The sequence below is a fragment of the Argopecten irradians genome, chromosome 9 (assembly GCF_041381155.1).
Source record: "Argopecten irradians isolate NY chromosome 9, Ai_NY, whole genome shotgun sequence".
In the NCBI taxonomy this organism is placed as follows: Eukaryota; Metazoa; Mollusca; class Bivalvia; order Pectinida; family Pectinidae; genus Argopecten; species Argopecten irradians.
The window spans coordinates 4,148,714-4,170,976 of NC_091142.1; the positions used below are offsets into that span (position 1 = coordinate 4,148,714).

At 36.4% G+C, this 22,263-nt stretch overlaps 2 protein-coding genes across 3 annotated transcripts; both read left to right on the forward strand.

Annotated features, from left to right (window-relative positions):
- Positions 1-1,088: 1,088 nt before the first annotated feature.
- On the forward strand, positions 1,089-4,353 carry LOC138331251 (uncharacterized). Its single transcript, XM_069278755.1, has 4 exons — positions 1,089-1,777; positions 2,317-3,481; positions 3,875-4,210; positions 4,336-4,353. The coding sequence occupies exons 1-4, from the start codon at positions 1,734-1,736 to the stop codon at positions 4,351-4,353; spliced, it is 1,563 nt and encodes a 520-aa protein (XP_069134856.1). The 5' UTR covers positions 1,089-1,733.
- LOC138331135 (uncharacterized) lies at positions 4,325-14,939 on the forward strand. Of its 2 annotated transcripts, XM_069278598.1 has the most exons (12): positions 4,325-5,070; positions 5,268-6,643; positions 6,803-7,499; positions 7,706-7,822; positions 7,958-8,268; positions 8,382-8,489; positions 8,811-8,967; positions 9,266-9,449; positions 10,222-11,825; positions 12,033-13,292; positions 13,460-13,972; positions 14,437-14,939. In XM_069278598.1, exons 1-12 carry the CDS (start codon positions 4,377-4,379, stop codon positions 14,703-14,705), a joined length of 7,290 nt encoding a protein of 2,429 aa, XP_069134699.1. In that variant the 5' UTR covers positions 4,325-4,376; the 3' UTR covers positions 14,706-14,939. The 2 variants fall into 2 exon arrangements, with proteins under 2 accessions (XP_069134699.1, XP_069134698.1); XM_069278597.1 differs by having other exon boundaries at positions 7,706-8,268.
- The last annotated feature ends 7,324 nt before the right edge of the window (positions 14,940-22,263 follow it).

Consider the following 22,263-nt stretch of genomic DNA (forward strand, 5'->3'; position numbering starts at 1 on the left):
TTATGTATTCGCGAATCTGTAAAAAATGGCGATACTCTATACAGAAAATGTCACCATGTCTTTAAGCTAGGTGAATCTGGTTTTGTACATTTTGATCGTTTTAATCAGTTTTAGCCTTTGTTTGATATTTTTTTTCCATTTGCATCACCACTTTACATTCACTTCCAACCTCCTTCTACTATATAAACTAACCAAGCCAAATTTAGTCTATGGGGTATATTTGACAACTAAAACGTGGCCATTTTGAAATCATTAATGTGGATATGATAACGTCAACTGATCACCGTCAAAATGGCTGTTCCATCTGGTGGATTAAATCGTCGTTGGTTAACAGTTTTGATGGCAATTAAGCAATGGTAATGTATAGACCCCAAAGTTAAGTTGATAATGTAAATATATATATATATTAAACTATCTTCCTATAGCCCGCATTACGAAGATTGTCTGCAAAGCTCTGGCATCTATATATACCATAGATCCCATAGAAATACAGTGTAATGCTTAAACATTTTAATAACTGTTGATTGTTAGTAATTATTAATAACAGTAAATAACTGTACATTTAGTAGTGTTCGACTGTTTTAGGAACGTGTTCGTGGGAGGACCGGTGGTGTTGGCCCGGGACGTGTGGAAGTCCGGATACTCACAACTACGCCAGGAATTGTACATGTGATAGCACTAACTTCAGGAGAGTGTACGATTCCACACAGGCCAAATGTGAATGTAAGTCAAATATATCAGATACTTTAATTAATTGATATATTGCTTCTGAAATAATGCTCTATGAAATAGAAGGTTAATTAACTTTACATGACATATAACATATAATGTAAACAATAGATTTCAGATTTTGCGCACCAGTAGACAAAAAGAAAAAAAAACTCACGGAAAAAAATGTGTCAAAGACCAATTATTAAACAAATTATCATGTCTATATTTCTATATCACATAAATAAAGTCGCCACGAAAATTAGATGATTTCAAATCTGTATTCAAAATATGCATTTATATGCAAGGCCAAAGATTGATAGAAAATGTGTATTTCAATTCATTACAATTTCCCTTTAATTTGTTGGTATTCAAAGTGACGAAGGTCCCTGAAGTTGTGACTTGCCGAATGAAAATCATCGACCAACGCAACGACGAACGCATGTCTCTAGTGCCAGCTGGACAACCGAATGATTGCTCCAATCAACAGGACTTTTACGGCAACATACAAGTCAAGAAAGTGGAAACAGAGACAAAATTCGATCTTGTAGTTGACGTAACTCACCTCGATGCTCTAAAGCCACATTTCGTTACCGACTATGCATTCGGTGTCACTGATGTTAAATTTCACATCGTGAAAAAGCCATTGACAGGTAATTGATATAAAGTGTAAGTAAATATGTGACTTGCTGTAAAGAAGACTGTACATGATATTGTCCGTTAATATAATCAATAAATGAAGCTAGTGCTAATTGTTTACATCAAATCTAAAACATAATATTATTTATGAATGTATGCTATAATTTTTTTTTTTGTTTTGTTTGTTTGTTATATCTTTTTTTTTTTTTTTTTTTTTTTTGTATTTACAAATTTTTGAAAATGCTGGGATTGGCAGCGAATATCGTCATGTGTTACTTAATAGACATGTTCTATCTGATGCAGGTCCGGAAATAGTTACCACTTTTTCAATCAAAGAGGACAGATACAGTACAAACCCTTGTAGTGTCGTGTCGTATGACCGCGTTATGAACAACTCCTTCAGAAACGGTGATATGGATAACGGACAAAGGTAAGATAACCAATTTTATTATTACACAATAATATCTCCATATGAACAGTCCTCAAAACCAATGTTTATGGAAAGGTTTTTGTATTTGATTGAGATTGGAAGGTAAAACACTAGGGCAGCAAGCAATGGCAAATAATGTGTACCTTATGTCCTCGACGATATGTGGTAAATGCTTGTCACCAACAGTCCGTTTAGTGGTTATGATAGGAAAACCCAGAAGAAATACTGAGGACAACAATCTGCATATTTCCGTAATACTTAAATGATATGAGACCCAAGTGTGTGATTCTTCCTCTTTACAGAGGATTTTCACTGATTGAACAATATTTTTGAGAATCAAATAATGTCATATGTGACGGTATTACTCTCAAAATGGTATTTCCCTGCCTTAGCTTATAGGATCAGTCACATCCCAGTTAACGACATAACATTTTCAATTTATAAGCAGACGAATAACGCGTATATTCACTATGGTATTGGAATATTAAAGGATGCCAGCAGCATGCTGCTTTAAAGAAGTTTTTGTTTTATTGTGAAAGGCTCTGTCTGCGATTTGAAGTTCGTGGAGGCGGCCATTTTGTGTCAAGGAATGTCCAAACACATGCCATACATTCAGTACCATACCCTAAAACTTCCTCTACGAGGGAATTATGTTATTGGTATGATAATGCATCACCAGAACACTGCCTGGAGCATTCCTCCTGTGCTACAGAACCACTGGACACGACCAGTCGTATCCTGACAAGTCGGGACTTCACAGTGACCTTAACAGGCTGGAATGACCCCTCTCCTGTACCGGGAGATCCAAAGTTCGCTTCCGGTATACACACATACGTGGTTAACATGTATGAAGTTAAAAAATCTGGGTATGATTTCCTTGACGTTGCCAGAATTCCTGTTATACCGGCAGTACATAAAGAGAAGTTATCTCCGGTAAATATCAGCATTCCCTCCAATTTACCAAATCCAGCTATGTACGCTATAGTATTAGAAGTGACGGACATTGCTAACAATGTGCGACAAGCTCGAAGATTCGTCATGTTTGACAATTCATCAACCGTAACCTCGCGGGATGACAAACATTTCTATTCCACAACAGCCTCTAAGAAAACCAGCCACAGGTGGCAAACAAACCTTGGACAGATATGTTACTCCTGGACCGACAAATACTACAACGACAAATTCCATACTCTGAATCTTCTAAAACCAATACGAAACGATCCTCATGGCTTGATATCTGGTGTGTACGAACAAACAACTGGAATCCTACCCGTATCAGGAACTGAAAATATCCACGGCATTACGAGGTTTTACTACACACTAAGACGGGATGAGATGGTAATAAATAAGGCAGATGTTCCTGACTTTACGTCACAGAAATTATGTGTCTCACCAAAACTAACTGATGGGGAAACTTATCGTTTAGATTTAGTAGCAGAAGATGTGATGACCCATACCTATACTGACTCCCTGGTTACTTACATTGACTCCAGTGAACCTGACATAGTCGATATTTGGCTTGAGAAAGACGGATATGAGCGACTCTTTGTACATAACAGTATCGACTTGTCTAAAATGATTCTCACATTCGAGGCTTCTGATATACACAGTGGTATTCACTCCGTAGACTGGTCTCTTGGTACAATTTTTGGAGGGAACGATATTGGACAGGGCTCCATTGGTGTACAGCGGCTCGGCCCGAACGTAAGTATCTCTTCATTTCTTTCGTGTGAATGTCCCGCCAAGACCGTTATATTAGAACAATGACACATGTTAATTTAAATGCTCCCAGCCATCAACATGTACTTCTTTGACTGGCACTGACATGTGGTGGACGAAAAATATTAAAAGTGTAGTCAGATCCATGTTGACTTTATTTCATCTTAATTTGAAAACCCTTGTTTGATCCACGTACAGGCCAAAGTTAAAATACGATACTTTTATCCTGTAGTAGAACGCAGCATCTGTTTAAACGCAAACGTCATAAGTCATTAGTCCATTACCAATTGGCCATTGGAAAATAAATATCTGATAATGTTTCGAAAACAGGTGAACTGATGTCGTATTGTGAAATCAACAATTGGATTTATATTTCAGATCACTTGTCCGGATGCTGTACTGGCGTGTTACTGTCCTTCTGTAGGAGTTTGCTCCTTTAACAATTTCACGCTCCATCTGAACTCACTCGTCCACAACCACACCCATAAAGGAAATCACAACCGCCAGTACCACTTTACCATAACAGTTACCAATATAGCTCAACTTGTCTCTGTAGAACATTTAGAAATCCTGGCTGACGACTCGCCACCCGCCCCGGGGGTTGTGATGGAAGGGACGGTCGGGTCACCAGACATAGACTACACGAGTGATGAGATAATTACTGTTAACTGGGCCGGATTCATTGATCACGAGAGTGGTATAAAGTTGTATAAGGTCGGACTGTCGACAGAGTGTTTGGAAATTACAAAGTTTGGACAATTGCATGACAATGTCACGAGTAATGGAACTTCTATCCTGGAGACAACGTTAACATCATCTCGTTCTTTCTCTACCAGTAGATGGGAAGTTCTACGTGACTGTAGTGGCTTACAACAACGCCATGGAACCATCAAAGCCTGTCTGCTCGGATGGTATCATTCTGGACAGGACTAAACCAAAGTTGGTCAACTTTACGTTACAGAGTGCGACTATGAGAGAGACCTTTCTATGTTCTGATGGTAGCGCCTGGTTCATCACAGCAAACTTAACGAAACACGAAATACGTGACAAAGCGTGCAGTGAAAAGTGTAAGAACTCTACATCAGATAACTTTGTCTCGAGTCTTCCCAGGGACATAAGGGATATAAAATACGATCTTACTCCGACCTGCAACATAAGTGCTTCATATGGTACTATCTATCTCCCGATCGATTTGATTAACCTAAAATGGGATGTAATCGAGGATGAAAGCCAAACCCACGAGGCATTCTTTGGGATAGGCTCAACAAAGGATTGTGGATCTTCTCCAGATGTAATAGGTTACCAGAAAACTCATCACAAATATTTCTACAAGAAACGACACACTGGCCTTAGTAACGGAGATGAGTTCTACATCTTCATCAGAGTTACCAACAGTGCCGGCCTTGGTACGACGGCTGTGATTGGTCCGGTTCTACTGGATGAGTCCCCTCCCGTCTGTCCTATGATCCTGATACCAAGTATCCATGACGACATTTTGTTTATCAACTGGACCAATGGAGAGTTCCGTGATAGTGATCAACATGAGGACATATCGTCCTTTAACTACCGGATTGGTAAATTGGTTTACTTCGTATTTCTTCATTGGTAACCTTGCTAGATCTAAAAAATCAAATAGGAACGATATACTTGAACTAGAAAAATATAGTTAAAGAAAGTATGTTCTACAACACTTTGTTTATTAGCAATTAACAATTTTTCATTTCTTAACTGCAGAGTCAATTTCATGACTGGTGCCTCCTTTAATTTTCAGGCCGTGACGGGAAACTAGTGTCCGGATTTATCCTTCTTCCTAACACTGGATGTAATGGGAGTAAGTGCTTCAACATTGACGTGTCAGATATACAAGCCTACGACATCCATGCAGGATGTGAATTCTATATTGAAATTTATGCCTTTAATAACGCCGGTTATTACTGTACTGTCGATACCGAACCATTCTATCTTCCATCGATTCTGCCTCCTGGTCATGGGATCGTTTTTGACATCACACCTGGTAACATCTCCCCTCACAAGAGCTACGATGACGTCGATATAGCGTTAGCGTCATCTCAAGTTTGTGTTACGTGGGAGGGATTTGAACATCATGGCGGTGTTTCCTATGAATTCGGAGTTGGACAATCTCCTGGAACTGATGATGTGGTTTCGTTTCACCAAATCAGCAATACCGGCGTTCATTGTGATACAGTTACTAACCTGACCAAGTATACACAGTATTTCTCAACAGTCCGAGCGTCGTCAACAGGAGGAAAAAGGGTCGGAATCTCGGACGGTTTAATCATGGTCAACGAAGATAATATTGATTCTTCAATCCTACAGGTTTATGATGGGCAAGGATGTTCTGGACGCGCACACATTCTAAAAGAAACCGTGTTTTCAACAAAAGAATTAGCCTTTATTCCAGCCGACACAAATTTCCATATTGGACATACATATACCTTTATAGCAAACGCGAGCGTTTCCATTCTTAGCGAAGAAGCTATCATTCACACTCAGAGACAGATAAAACAACTATATTACACAGCTTTTACACCAATGGTTCGCTCCCCTCGCTTCAACGTGTCATCCAATGACGATAAGAATTATCATGTCAGATTATACGTTGCTGACTGCGTCATCGATCATGACATCATGTTTGCATCTAATCGGGTGTCAGTCTACTGGGACAATGATGATTTCCATCAGTATGTATCACATTACGAAGTAGAACTCCGGGTGGTATCACGTGACAATGCATCACAAACTGATCTCGTGACATTGGCGTACGGCAAAACGTCTGGTAATACCGCGGTCTACAGTTTTAATGACGTATCGTTAAGATCCGGGAGGTATATTATTTCAGTCAGACCTTGTATTCGGGAGATGTGCTTGAAATGGACCAGTTCTGACGGATTTGTAGTCACGGATGCTACGTATGATGAGTTTAGTGTAGAGGCTAACTTGCATAAAACAGGAGACGCGTGTTCAAGTGTTAGCCTAACAATATCAGATATTGAATGTCCATCCGGAATAGATCAGGGGTGTGATGTTATTGCGCGGTGGGGAATATTTAAGGACAACACAGCCACACTACAAGTTACACCATGGATTGCACATCAAATATCTGAAAACCAAACAGAAAATTTCATGGTGAGTTTATTTGTTTTTAAATTACAATGCTCCGTTAAAAAATATACCATGATATTTTTTATATATAGTAATGTTTTTTATATATTATATATTGCTTTTTACCCGTTTCGTGATCTTGTCATTTTAGTTTATATATTTGATGAATCACTTTATTTACAGATCTCACATTGTATCAAGATCCCACTGTATCCTCACCAGACATTGTTTACATGTGTTGAACTTTACTGCCCTTTGGGAACCTCTGGCTTACAATGCGTCCCTTTAACAGTATCAGAGGATCCCAACAGCTTCGACAAGACGGCTCTGTACGAGGTAGACTCTGATTCAGATGTTGTCAGGGAAATAAGGAACTTCATCCACGCTTCAAATTTAGGAAAAAGACTCGCGTCGTTACATGAGGCCGAACTAGACTTCTCTGCAAAGCCTGTTCGTGTTGGCGGGATAATACTTGGATTGGAGGATCGCCAAGTCACATGGTATCTACTGAAGGATAAAATGAACCAATCATTCACGTGTGACGATAATCCCCTGTGTGTAACTGTCCATCAAACTGTTGGAGGATTTTGTCCTTTTCAGGGGATTGTACTTGAAAACGAAATAATCCACTACATCTGTGCAGAGATAGAAAGCTATACAACTCCAAATGGACAGATACTCCCTGCCTTTCAGACTTGTGGTGATGGGTTCGTTTTTGACGAAAATCCGCCCGAGAAAGGTGACGTCATTATTATATCACAGAACGGGTACATCACTAACAACAGACATATGCTGGTCCACTGGGATGGGTTTAAGGATTTCCATGGTTACAAAGACCTGGGATACCCGGACAGTATATCCAGATATGAATATTCAATAGGTAAGATGGTTAGATCATAGTTTCTTCACTGTATGTTGAAAAGCTGCATTGAATTGCAATGAATGAAATATATATTTTTTCCGATTATTATTGCTTTGTTCATGTTTTTGGGTTTGTTTAGTTGTTTTCTTTTTTTCTTTTTATTTTTCTTTTTTTGTGGGGGAGATATACAATTTCTTACAACATTAATATCCTCTATTTCAAAGGAAGCAATCCATATGGAGAAGACGTTGTTGCCAGGAAGACAATCGGTCATTCGAATTCCGTGAAAATCATCAGTCCGAATCTCCATCCGGGTTCCACGTATTATGCCACCGTTACCGGTATGACTTTTATTAGTTCACATTTAAGACACAAAGAACACATCAATCATTACATGTTGATAATCTGTTTTGTATACATTGTATTATTTGCCTTACTAATGTGCTTTATTTTTTTTTTAATTATCTATCTACAAGCATTTGATCACGTGGGCCATTCAAGCACAGTTGTCTCCCCTGGAGTTCTGTATGACGACACGCCCCCTGTACGTGGATCGTTACATGTTGGAACCTATCTGATGTCAAAAGACTTTATTGAGTCAGAGGTCCACGTGCACTGGACAGGTTTCGATGACGACGATAGTGGAATCGATAGGATACAGGTGGGAATTGGATCAACCAAATCGGAAACAGATATCGTGAGCTTCCGGAACTTTTCCGGGAAATGCGCCATATTTACTGACCTCTCTCACTACCATGACGGACATGACTATTATGCTATCATTCTGGTGAGTAACTTTTCTTGTATTCAGAGTGACAAGACACAATCAATTATCGTGTAAGATATACAATTTATGAATCAGACACTTTTTTAGATTATCTTTTTGTGTTTTTCATTCAGGTGACAAACAAAGCGGGACTGTCAGTTCTGTCAGCGTCAGAATCGTTTGTTATAGATAAATCCCCTCCTACAAAAGGCACAGTCCAAGATGGAGTTGACGTTCAATCGGTAATGCAATTTTGTGCAATTATCTGAACTGTTTCATGAAGTGAAGAATTAATAAGACTGTTACTGATTGAAGTATATGATTGTTATAAAAATTACTATCAATATGGTTTTCATGGCGAAACATATGGGTTTTTTAAATGCAAAAAAATCGTGAGGGATCTAGCGATCAATGATTGTTCATGGCTTTCTATTATCATCATGAAAACTGTAAGGAAACAAATTGCTTAAGTTATTATAGACGAAAATGAAATAAAAAAAAAGTGGAAAAATATGTGCGGTCAATGGATCTTCGTTGTCATTTATATTTTATTGTATTTACAGCCGGACATTGACTTTCAAGCTAACACGACACATGCTGGATGTCATTGGTCCGGATTCAGTGACCCTCATTCCGGACTATTGTATTATACAGCAGGTCTAGGTACCCAGCCGTCAGAGGATGACGTCAGGACCATGACTTCAACTGGAACACAGACAGGTAAGAATGAAGTAATATCACATATGTCAGGTATATATATACAAGGATTCAATTTCTGATATTTATTCTAAATGCTTTGACATGGATATACAAGTGTGTATTATAATAATGCATATTTAGAACTTTTGCATCAGTTGTAATCGTTCCTTTATACGACAAACATTGTAATATGATATATATGAATATCAGAAAAATCAGAAGCAATATGACTTAAATCATTACACCAAAAGCAAATTGATTGTTACATCCATAGAAGGATAATGAAATGATAAAACCAAATGTAAAATTGGTTTGACAGTAATACGCTGGCAGCATACACTTGTCCCGGGAGCACAGTATTTCTGTAACGTACAAGCGTGTAACGGAGCTGGATTATGTACATCAGTGTCATCCAATGGCTTTACTACAGACACTTCTCCACCAGTCCCAGGTGTCGTCCATGTAGGAATTGATGGACATCACTCCAGATACTGGCCTCATCCGTAAGTAAAACAATAAATTACTACGCATGCTATGGTAGTTAATGATGTACCACAAAAGAAAATTAAAAATGAGATAATTTCTTTATTCCTCATAAACCTATTCACCGAAACAATTTATTTTCCAAATACCAGGAGAGGTTGGGAATAGCATGCAATCCACGGTTATCATTTCTTTGGGTAGCACGTGACGTCATATATGTGCTACATTAGAACCATTCGAAAAGTTCTCTCAATGCACCCTTTCCCTGTATATTACAATTTAAACATTTGGCGTGAAATTGCACGTTATAACAAATATTTGGGTTCTGTATGTTAATACAGTTTTAAATTATAATAGCTTTGTAAGAAATAAAGCTCCCAGTGGGTTACCGAACTAAGGTACATAGTCACCAGATCAACACAAAACGGTCCATTTTAACAATTCATATTGGATTCTTGAATATTCATTTTAAAAGTAACCGGCGGTCAAAATGTTATATATCCGTGTAAATCATTGAAAACATTTGCAACAATAAATTGTGAATCAGAGCAATTACAACGCGGAATCTGTAAACACTGTGTCGTCATCGTGACGTCATCAGATTTTATTGTGATGCATTAATTGCAACGATATAAAATATCGTACAAAATTGTATCTTTTGCAAAGTGTCCTCTGAATGATAGGCGACAATAACTCATATGCGTAATCTGTTATGTAGTTTTGCTATGCAAATATATCCCTATGGTAGACAAATTTGGTAACAACATAAAAAAATGTTCTATTTTGGTACAGAGATACGATTCAAGCCCAGTGGTTTGGCTTCTCTGATGTGGAATCTGGGATAAGAAGGTACGAAGTGTGTATCCGAAATATTGATAATGAAACATGTGACGTTTTACCTTTCACCAATTTCCTCCTGGCCGACTATATGACTATCCCAGTCACCCTTCCACTAGACAAGACCCTGTGTGTGATCGTCAGGGCAGAAAACCATCTTGGAATGTCTACGGAAAGCGTCTCCGACAGCTTCGTCGTGGATCCAACCCCACCAATACTGGTCACCAAACCAATTATCCATACTGAAGAAGGATACACTTCACTGAACAATTTGTATCAATTTGACCCTTCTGTTCTTAAACTTTCATGGAAGTTTCAAGATTCCGAAAGTCCTATTGTAAAGCACATTGTTTCAATCACAACGCATCACGAAGGTCACACACCAGTAGAAAACATCCACTTAACGAATATTAACGAACTACGTATGTCACTTCCAAATAAAGACTGGCTTAAACCAGGAGATACGTACATCGCAAGAGTGACAGCTTGTAACGAGGCAGGACTTTGTACTTCTGAGAAGTCAAATAGCCTTCCTATAGACCCAACTCCTCCTCATCTTGGTGGAATCACTGAGCCGATGACCTGGTACTCTATAACTGAATCAAATATTACAGTGTCAGCAATAAACATCACTTTATCTGGATTCATAGATGTGGAATCTGGTGTCAAGCTGTACCACGTGACCGTTAGTAAGACATACAGCGGATCTGAGCTTAGTGACGGCGTTATTTCCTTTACACCATCAGGCTCTGGGATAGAAACCATCCAAGTCTTATTGAATGACACAATCGATGCAGGACAGTTACTGATAATCACAGTTTGGGCTGAAAACTTTGCTGGACTTCAAAGTGAAGATGGTAAAGTGACAGTGACTGCTGTGTCCTCAAGTCCTACTAATAAACATGGAGAACTGGAAATTCTAAAACATTCCTGTGATGTACATTATTGTAACAAGGATTGTACGTGTGCTGTTGTAGGACAAAAATGTCACGATGTTGACGTACCCACTGAGTGTGAGAGAGACAACACAAGTTCCTCTATATCATTGTATATTGATGTCATACATGGATCCGTAAATACCCTGATATCGGCGTCTTCAGCTTGTATATCTGCTCGCTGGACAATAAACGGGTCAGATGTCGAGGACATCAAGAGATTCGAATGGAGCATAGGACAAAATGATATGCCCGTTGGAACTGGAATATTTGATCCCCTGTATGAAAATCTGTGGTATGACATCGGAAAACAAACATCAATTGTTCATTGTTTGAGAGGTGAACGCTACCTTAAGCATGGAGCTAGTTATGTGGTCTACGTCAGAGTTTGGATGTCTGCATCAGAGTTTATTGTGTTTACGTCATCTCCGATTGAAATCGATAACACCCCTCCATCTGTAAGGAAAGGTAGTTATATCAGAGAAAATGGCCGAGGGTCTTGTGACCGTGACCTTGACATTACCACGACACTGGATTCGTTAACTGCATGTTGGGGAAAAGTATTTAGTGACCATCAAAGTGGAATCTATTCCTTCTTGGTGTCTCTGGGAACCATTCCAGGAGGTAAGATATTTAGGTCTCATACAAAGTCAGTTGCTATCTTATTTATCATTTCAAAAATGTCAATAAATGATTATTAAAATAACCAAGCTGTTTCTTTATAGTAACCTATAATACATTACTTCTTCCCGTGTTGATTGCTTGATACATTGACAACTATTTTGAGCGAATTTTGCCATCACTGAACTTCTGCATCATTTGTTTTGACAGCTGATGACATCATAACCATTGATGACGTAGGTTTGAACACTTCAATGTCCTGGTCTGACTTGACTCTATCTCCAGGAACAAAATATTACGTCACCGTCACGGCTACAAATCAAGTCGGACTCCATATAACGCTTGTATCGGATGGTGTATTGGTCGACCAAGAAAATCCCTATACAGGTGAAGTGTTTAATACAGCGAAGTTCTATAATTCACACTCTCAAAATTATCAAGATGTTGGAGTGTCGTTCCGAGGATTCGCAGACCGTCATTCAGCCATCAAAACGTTTCTTGTGGCTTTCGACAGATCAGGAAATGGAAGCCAAGAACTGTTAAAATTTGAAAGAATCGGTATACAGAATACACACCGTTATACGAATATGAATCTTACAGATGGACATTGGTATAGATTTGCTGTGAAAGCATTGGATGCTGCGGGATTTGAAAGTGAAACAATATTTTCGCCTCAGTTCATGTATGATTCTTCAACGCCAACTGGATTTGCACCGTGCGAGTACACGAATCTATTTAACGAAACATTAGAATCAGAAAACGGAACTTTAGTTTGGACGAAACCGCTAGTCAACAACACGCACCCATCTGTGTATAGAGTTCATTTGGTATTTACTGAGATTGAAGACGGTGAATTGGTCGAAATTTCGTTTGAAGATCAAAGACACATGTATCCCATTCAATCTAATATGTTCGATGCCAATGAAGTTCATGCATCGTTTCTGAGTTCGCCACTCTTTAACGACGACCGAAACATTGTTGTACAAATGGACAAATTAGACACCAATGTAAACGTGCAGCTTCTGATAGATGTTAGTGACAACATCACACTTACAAACAACACCGACAATTCTGTGATCGTGCGACAAGTTTCGCCATCAGAGCTTCACGTTACTGTCAACGTACTCGACGAAGAAAGTGGAATCAAAAACATTTTTGTGGGGGCAGGTTCCACACGCGGCGGGTTTCAGATCCATCCGTTAGTTATTGTGCCATGGTCATCAACACTCTTCACAGAGGCACTGCACGGACAGGAGGTACATATCACCGCTATAGCAGAAAACCACGCCGGAGATCGGAGTCACTTTCACGCCAGTCCTGTTATCGTGGATCACACACCACCACAGATATCAAACACAAAGATGACAATAAACTACAAACAAATATCGGAACAGACATTGACCAAGGTCACCCTTACTTGGGAGGTGACTGACGCAGAAAGTAAAATAACTCAGTGTGCCTGTGCGATAGGTATGTCTATGTAATAATATTGATAAATATGGCATATCATGTGCATTAGTTTTAGAGTTTTTCTGACTATATACCATAAAATCACAAATAATAACTAAGTACTCTATATCGATAAACATACGTGAATGTCTTAAATGTGAGTCAATGCATTTTTATTTCTGTTTCAGTGGATGACGACAACATACCAATATATGACGGTATAGATGTCTCACTCAGACAGTTTGTTACACCATCGATTCCTCTTACACATGGTACAATGATATCCGCTCACGTCACATGTTACAACGATGCTAACATGAAACAAGTGACTACTGTTGGACCGAAACTTATTTCTTATCTTCCTCCAGACGTGAAGGAAGGTGAAATATCCTTCGTAACAACAGCTGAGACATCGGCCGGAATTCCTGTTACCTGTCCGAGTTCACCATTAATGTTTACCTGGGAAGGTATCGACGACTCATTTGGAATCGAAGGCTATTCGTACCGTATCATCCAGGGTGACCGGGTTACAAAGGACTGGGAGGACACGGAGATGCGGACCTCGGTATCGGTAGAGGACATCAGTCTCACAGACAACCGTCTGTACACTGTGGAAGTCATGGCCAGTAACTACGCTGGGGTTCATAGCGAGGCCATCAACGCCTCTATTCTCGTCCTCGGGCATGCTCCTATTCTCACAGGTTAGTGTAAAGTTATCGTCGTCCTCAGATAAATGCACTTGCTATTTGTTCATAATTTTTAGGAGTGAACATGGATCAAAAGAACAAGAAAATATCAATTTTGTAACGGATTGCTAGTTTAAACGTCATGATAAATAATTTTTTATGATTTGATCATATATTAATTTCTAAAGGAAGTATCGCCAGATATCAAAGAAATAATGTATCGTCGTGCATGATTTACGTCTTAATAATGATTATCAAGAAATTCATGATTGATGACATTTTGTTTTACAAAATTGTATCTGTGAGGTGTGAACACGCTTGAAGAAAGCTTCTTTAGCGACTTATCTATAACGCCTAACCGAAATAATGCATGAATGACCAATTCATACAGAGTATATTTACATAATTATTAGTTATGACAATGTAACGGTAAAATGTACATCTCAGGTTATCTAACCTTTGTTATTTATCACATTCAGGTAAATATCCACGAATCACAAGAACAGGCAAGACTTTAGATGTTTCATGGAATGACGTTTTTTCTGTACGACCTGAATTACAGCCTTCATACACCGTTACATTGGGGTCAGAAGAGGGTTTTACCGACATTGCAAGTCATAAACATTTACAAGAGCAGCGACACTTGTTTGATGTCTCCTATACCGGGAATGGCGTATTCACCATCATAACCTGTACATACATAACAGGGACATCGGACGTGTTTCGTGGGAGGGTGACAGTCTCATAGAACAGCTTGTGTGCTTTTAGTTTATTGCATTATCTGTATTCTTTTCTTTAATGATTCACTGGCTATGCTGATTTGTGACTTTGATTATTATATGGAATGACTTTGACCAATCCATAAACAGATATAACAATGTGTTTTGAAAAAGTATCTGTAATGGAAATGTGCATTTCACTAAGCTGCATTAATCTTTTCATGTATAGATTTATGCTTCAAATGAATAAAATGCTTATCTCTAAGAAACGTTGTCTTTGTTTTCACTTGTGTCTATAAGGGAAAATTTAGAAAAAAACGTTAATTCAGATAGCTCCAGGACTCTACTTAATAAGAAAGTTACTCAGATAAATGGATTTGAGCCTTCCATTGTTCCAAGATGAAGAACCTACAATGAATCTCCATTTTATGAAGCAGAATAGTCACTTGATATATATTAACATATTATGTGCCATGCTTCTTTGAAGTTTATTTAACATACACATATTGATTTCCTAATATACTACCTAGCCATAAAAATCTTGCATGGAGAATTCTCGACTTAAAGGCTACCTATGATATCGAAGACGGTAACAAAAAATACCAACGGACACGGAATCAAAAGATAGAGTTATGAAATAATTAGCATTTGAATTTTTAAATTCTGGTTGGAAAGACAAACTTTTGATAAGAAAAAAAACATGTAACATTGAATGATTTGCTTTGAAAGGGTAATTTTGACTGTAGCTATGGGTAAATTAACTGTTATCATATTACTATATAATACCTATCTATAATATTCCACATGTACACAGACTTTAGACAGCAAAATCCATTTTGTAATGCAAAGGGTCTTAATGAAGTTTAAAAGGGTAATTACCACGAAGCAAAATATGACATAAATATATTGTTCTACATTTCTTATGAAACATATAACAAGACATTTTGACAAATTCCATGATATTGTTTAGTGTTTTGATTTATACCGCTGAAATTCCAAATCGTCGACCAATACGTTTAAGCAGGTATAACATGTATGCTGTACCCATAACCGAGCCAAAGTCACGTACGTTAATCAGATGCAATACATAACAGTTGGGAGTTTGTGAAATTATATTTAGACAAGAACATGCACCTAATAACTTAAACACTACTGTTAGAGCGATTTGAGTAGTTCTAGACAAAAATGTTTTACTACACTGGCAAGGGCCGGGTTCAGCATACAAGACGTCCGACCACAATGCGTAATGGCGGACAGCAAGCGAGTTGGAACATTTCACATACATTTCACTATTTTTCTTGCATATCACAGTAAAATCAACTAATCTAATTTCCATTTGAACTGGTTTGTTTCCAATAGATATATGCAAATTTTAATATACTCTTAGACTGAATTGTCCTTTTAATACTTAAGACCACATAAATTAAAACGATGTTCATCTGCCAAGTTAAAGCAGAAGTAAGGGATGACAGATTAAGCGTTTTGAGGTCTGTCTACTTGAAGACATTGACAAAATAGCTGTTGTCACTCTGCACTAAAATGAAACATATTGCATATATATTTTTATGATTGCAATGAAATCATTATCGAAATCAAACTAATAATCAATACATTAATAAATGTAAGCTTCTGCTTGTTTTTCTTTGAGTCACATGTTTTGAGTCTACTTAAAAGATGATTGTAGGATGGTTTACCTTATATTTCTCATCAAACACCAAAGTGGTGTGGTTTTGTATGTATAGTGTAATTATGCAATAATTTATTCAAATTTTTAACGATAATTTTCATTGTTTTAATTTGTTTATTGTAACATCCCATCAAAGAAAACATGATATTGCCGTTTGTAACGTCGCTTCTGCGTGATACAAAAGGGAATTATTTCTTAAGAAAAGTGTCCCTGATTAAGGTTTTTTTAAGAGATAATCTCAAATATATTGAATTATATGGATTAATTTCTATTTTTATAATCAATCTTTCTTTGTTTTCATACTTAATCTAGATTTCTAATTGGTCAATTTCTCCCATGCAACTATGAAAAAAATGGGCGTACATCATACATTATCGTGACGTCACAATTGAAACATTGACATTGCGTATTGATTTGGAAAAAAAATCTTGAAAAACCAATGGAAACGTATTAAAACGTATTTTCTTTCATGATAAGTTTTTAATTAAATATAAGCATTCATAACACTATTTCTTTAATTTCATCTGATTATTAAAATCCTACTACTAATCCGAAAATACAGCTGCCTTAACCCGAAATCCTGCATGTATGTAAGCGAATTTTTTTTATCTATACACATTTTATATTTAAAATGCATGTGTAAGCAAGGTTTTTTTATCTAAATCACAGTGCAATATTTCTGAAGGAATAAAACCTTATGTTTTTGACAACGAAATAACATACCCCGGTTGCGAACCCTTATTTCACCTCAAAGGTTTCATTTTAAATTTGAGTCTGAAGTGTTTAAAGTATTACAGGTTTTGATAATTGACTGGCGTGTCGATCGATTACCTTTCTTTCGTGGGGTCTGATAATCTTCACATAGATAATGATATTTACTTTTACATCAAGGTTAGATTTCTTTAAACTCAGAGTAAATAAATCTCACATTTAAGTGTCAGCGATAACACCCGGAAGTAAAAACATTAATTCCAATCGATTGAAAACTAACCAATAATCATCGACAGTCTTTTCAAATAAAAGAGACCAGAGATCATGTTATATCAGTAAATCTTGATAAGAAAAAATATATGAGAATGAACTAGCTGTACTCACTGCTAATTGTTATTGACGATCTCAATTAAAAACGATATAATGCATCTCTTTGTTTTTGTTTTATTTCCCATAAGAGATATAGAATAGATTTTAATATTTAGGAAAAGTCAGAGCAAAGTCTACTATTATCACCTACTATGTAATAGTTACCTTTTGCTGTGGAATAGTTTGTGAACTATTCCACGGGAAAAGGTAACTATTCCACAGTTGAAGGTAAATGTAGAGACCAGTGAAATAGCTTAGCATGTAGTCTGAAATACATCCTCATTCACTAAATCCACGGAGAGTTGGATTAAAGATTAACCCATGCACTTGTCAACGTTGTCGTGGTGTATTTGTAAACTTATTTTCATAATACCGATATATACAATTTTCATCACTTCATTCAAAAATAAATTTTATCATTTCTTTCACAGCCTCTGTATTCAAAATCAAGAAAAGAATTCACTTAAACAAATCCAGAGGAGAGAAGATTAAGAATAAATTCCATGAGACAAATGCTGATTTATCTGCCAAAATGAAATTACAGACTGATGCAATGCTTGACATGATTTTTCCATATTTCGTTATCCAGATCACTTCATATTCCATAAAAATGGCATCTATCAAACAAATTTACATCCCAAAACCTTTCATTAGGAAAATAATCCCAAACGCTATGCACCGATAGTATTATGATCCAAAAAATGGGAATATTCTGTTTGTTTGGTTTTTCTGTTTGTTTGGTTTTTTTTTTTTTTTTTTTGGTAAATTTTGATTACCGGTAGCTCCCTCTAAGGGCTGTGCTTCATGGGAAAAGATTTTTGTCCAAATCACTTAAAATTTATATCCAGAAATCATCACTTCTGTGTTCAAAATCTGCATACAGAGCTACATATGTATGGTCCTCCATGTTGAACTGTGAAAACTAAACCGAGTTAATGTTTCAGTGTGAGTACCATATAGTACCTGTGAATGGTTCTTTAAAAAAAACATGCAAATCATGATTCTTGTTTTCCGAATGAGGTAATTAAATGAATCATGAATAGGTTTCAAGGTTTAAATAGGTAGTAAGGCTTAACCTGGAGCTGTGGAATAATTAAATAATACCCAGTGTAATGGTGGAGAGTACCAGTGACTTTTCGGTGCCATGCTTTAGTATGAGAAACACCTCAAACTGTGGAATAGTCAAGATAATGAAAAATTCTCGGCCCTTACGGGCCTCGAACAATTCTTGACTATTCCACAGTTTTCGGTGTTTCTCCTATACTTATATACTTAATACAATGTACTATGTAATCAACCGAATAAACCTGAGTGCAGCGCTATTTAAAATTAGTAATATAAACATTTGACGAGTGACATATATCGATTTTTTGGGTGCCGTAGATCGTGGGCTCGAGGCCCGGACAGGGCACAAGTCAATAAATTGTCATCCTTTGTTAAATTGTGTTTCTTTGATATGTTAGACACAATGTGTCATATGCACTATGTGCTGTTGTTGATCCAAAGGTCTAATTTGAATTCCCTGTTGAACTTGTACTTCGTTGATGATTAGAAAGAATTGCCAACTGTGACATATTCATTCTTCCCTAAATTAAATTAATATCATTGGTGACTTTTAGACTCAAATAGCGGATTGCTAGTCGGATGCAGTCGAATGTCATCCCGCCGCCACAAATTTAATTTGCTGTGTACCCGACGTAAAAGACAATGTTTAAATATTTTTTATACAAAATTTTTTTGAGATCTCTTTATGTATGTCTTTTAGTATCTGAAAATGATTTATATTTCTGTTTTTTCACAATACAACGAGATGACAAAGTAAACAAAACGCTCAAATATAATGAAATTTAACTAATTTATATCTGTTTCGTTTTATTAATTCGTTTATTAGTAAATTTTACCATTATGTTTTGGAAATAACATGGACAGAGTCGTTGCTTGGAAACAAGATAATGTTCCTTTGTTCCTTAGAGTTCGTTACAAGCGAGTTTTATTCTAACCATTGCCCAATCAATGCATTTATCAGGGCTGTGTCCTAAGACCATCATTTTTTTATAATTGTTTTTTCCCAAATATTTTCATACATATGTACATAAAAGATAATGCATAATCACACTTACTACACACATTTAAACACATATAGTAGTATAGCTTGTATTTCATATTGTAGGCTATCATCACTTATACTCATTACCCATCACAGTTATTGTGAAATTTCGTTACTTGTTTTTGAGCTTGTTATATCTTTCAATCCCAATATTCATTGTCATTTACGCTTACCAGATATAGGATATATTTATACCCCATTCTATACACATGACATTTTATATTCACACACACAAAAATTGTCAGACAGATACGGCGTATTATTCCATACGAAAACTATTCCTTCATTGAGTTTATTTTGAATAGATAATCTAAAATAGATCGAATTATAAGCATTAATTTCTATTTTTATGATCGATTTTTCTTTGATTCATACTAAATCTAGCTCTCTGATTTGTCGATTTTTTCTTACAACTATGAAAATAATGGCACCAAAATCCGACGTTATCGTGACGTCACAATAGAAACATTGACGTTGCGTATTGATTTGGACAATAATCCCTTGAAAAAGCAATGGAATCGTATTAAAATTTATTTTATTTGAACATTAGTTTTTAATAATATGATCATTGATATCACTATTTCTTTAATTTCATCTGGTTATGAAAAAAAAGTGTTTGCAAAGAATCTACTACGCGGATTCATACAGTTTGCAGAGATTTTTTTATTTTACCCTGGTGAAGTTAAAAAAGTTACATGAAATGTTATAGATATAAAAAAAGAAACAAGAGTATGTTTTCCGCATAAACTGCCTCGCGGTCTATCCATAGTACACTCATATTGTTTGGTTGTTTCTTCTTACCTACAACTGTATTCCACTTACATACAGCTTCCTCAACCAAACATCGCACAGAAAAAAACGCTTTTAAGTAATGACATTTAAATGCCATTTAATCCAAACAATGATACACATTTTGCATTAATATTGCATGTGTAAGCAATATTTTTTACCTAAATAACAGTGCAATATTTCTGAAGGAATAAAACACCACAGTAACATTTTGTTATTGACAGCGTTATAACATAACCCGATTTCGAACACTTTGTTTCAACTCAAAGGGTTCAATTTAAATTTTAGTTGAAGGTGTTTAAAGTATTACAGGTTCTGAAAAATGACTGGCGTGTCGATCGATTACCTGTCTTTCGTGTGGTCTGATAATCTTCACATAGATAATGATATTTACTTTTACATTAAGGTAAAGTTTTTGTAAACTCAGGGTAAATAATTCTCCTATTATGTGTCAGCGATAACACTAGGAAGTAAATTCATGATAATTCTATTCGATTGAAAACGAACCAATAATCATAGACAGTCATTTCAAATGAAAGAGACCAGAGAAATATTGATAGAAATATAGGAAAAAATATATTAGAATAAACTATATGTACCTACTTACAGATAATTTTAATTAACGAAATCAATTAAAAACGATAACAATGCCGTGAGCGTTATCAATATTTGGTTTCATTTCCCATAATGGATATAGAACAGTTTTCAACTGGTACTAATTTAATATATTTAATACTGTGTGATTAACCAAGTAAGCCTGACTACAACGCTTTATAGTATTACTACTAATATAATCGGGCAGTTGCCAGGTACTGACCGCTGGTCGGTGGTTTACTCCAGGTACTCCGGTTTTCCTCCATCAATAAACCTGCCACGTCCATACATGATACTGGCTGTTAATAGGACGTTAAACAAATAAAACCAGTAATATAATCAGTTGTACAACGCGTGCTATATAACGAACTTTCTTCTATTATAAATTCAGTCTTGTCTCGGTTCATTTAATTCTATTAAGAATTAAACACTAACGAATGTTAACGAATATTGATAACCGCACTTCTGGTGAGGGCAATATTTCTCTGTCTTACCGAGGGCAAGACGCCATATGTAAACATCGTGCCGTGTTGAACTTTGACCTAATCATCATTTCAGTCAGATTTCACGCTGTTATCACACTTTTAATTCGCTGTTTAACCGACGAAATGGTCTGTGATTAAATGGTTTTGATACAATATTTGTTAATATCTCTTTATGCATGATTTTAAGTATCTCGAAATTATATAGATTCTTGTTTTTCACAGTACAACGAGTTTAACAGATTATCAGTCTGTCAACAAAACCCTCCAATCTGATACTCAATTTAATTAAGCAATACCCATCATCATGGTGTCCCTTAGCGTTGTCTTCTAAGACGATCGGTTTCTTTTTTTTTAATAACCATGCAAAAGAAATGTTGCTATTGAAACTATATCAACTTTATACTACAAAACACTAAAGACTTGTGATTTGGTAAATGCGGTGCGATCCACTTCAATTCAAAAGTGCCAACATAAATCAGAGTGAAGTATGTTAAGTACTAAAATATTTGTCAACTTAACTGGTATTCTCATTGATAATGTCAAACTCGTCGGACCTAAAATCTAGGCTTGGGTATTTACTTTATATTAAGTTGATGATTTATAAGTTTATTGTAAATAAATCTCATCGCTGGGCGTCACTGATAACACCCGGTAGTAATTTGATTCAAAAATAATTATTCGATATTTTTCGATAGCTTTTGTTACCAAAATAGCGATAATGGTTGAATGATACTTGTGAATAAGTAAATGAGACAAATTAATGCTTATGTTTGATTAAGAAAGGAAGCGTCAGGAAACGACTTTTTTAATGTATCTTTTTTATCACGAAACAGATATACATTTCA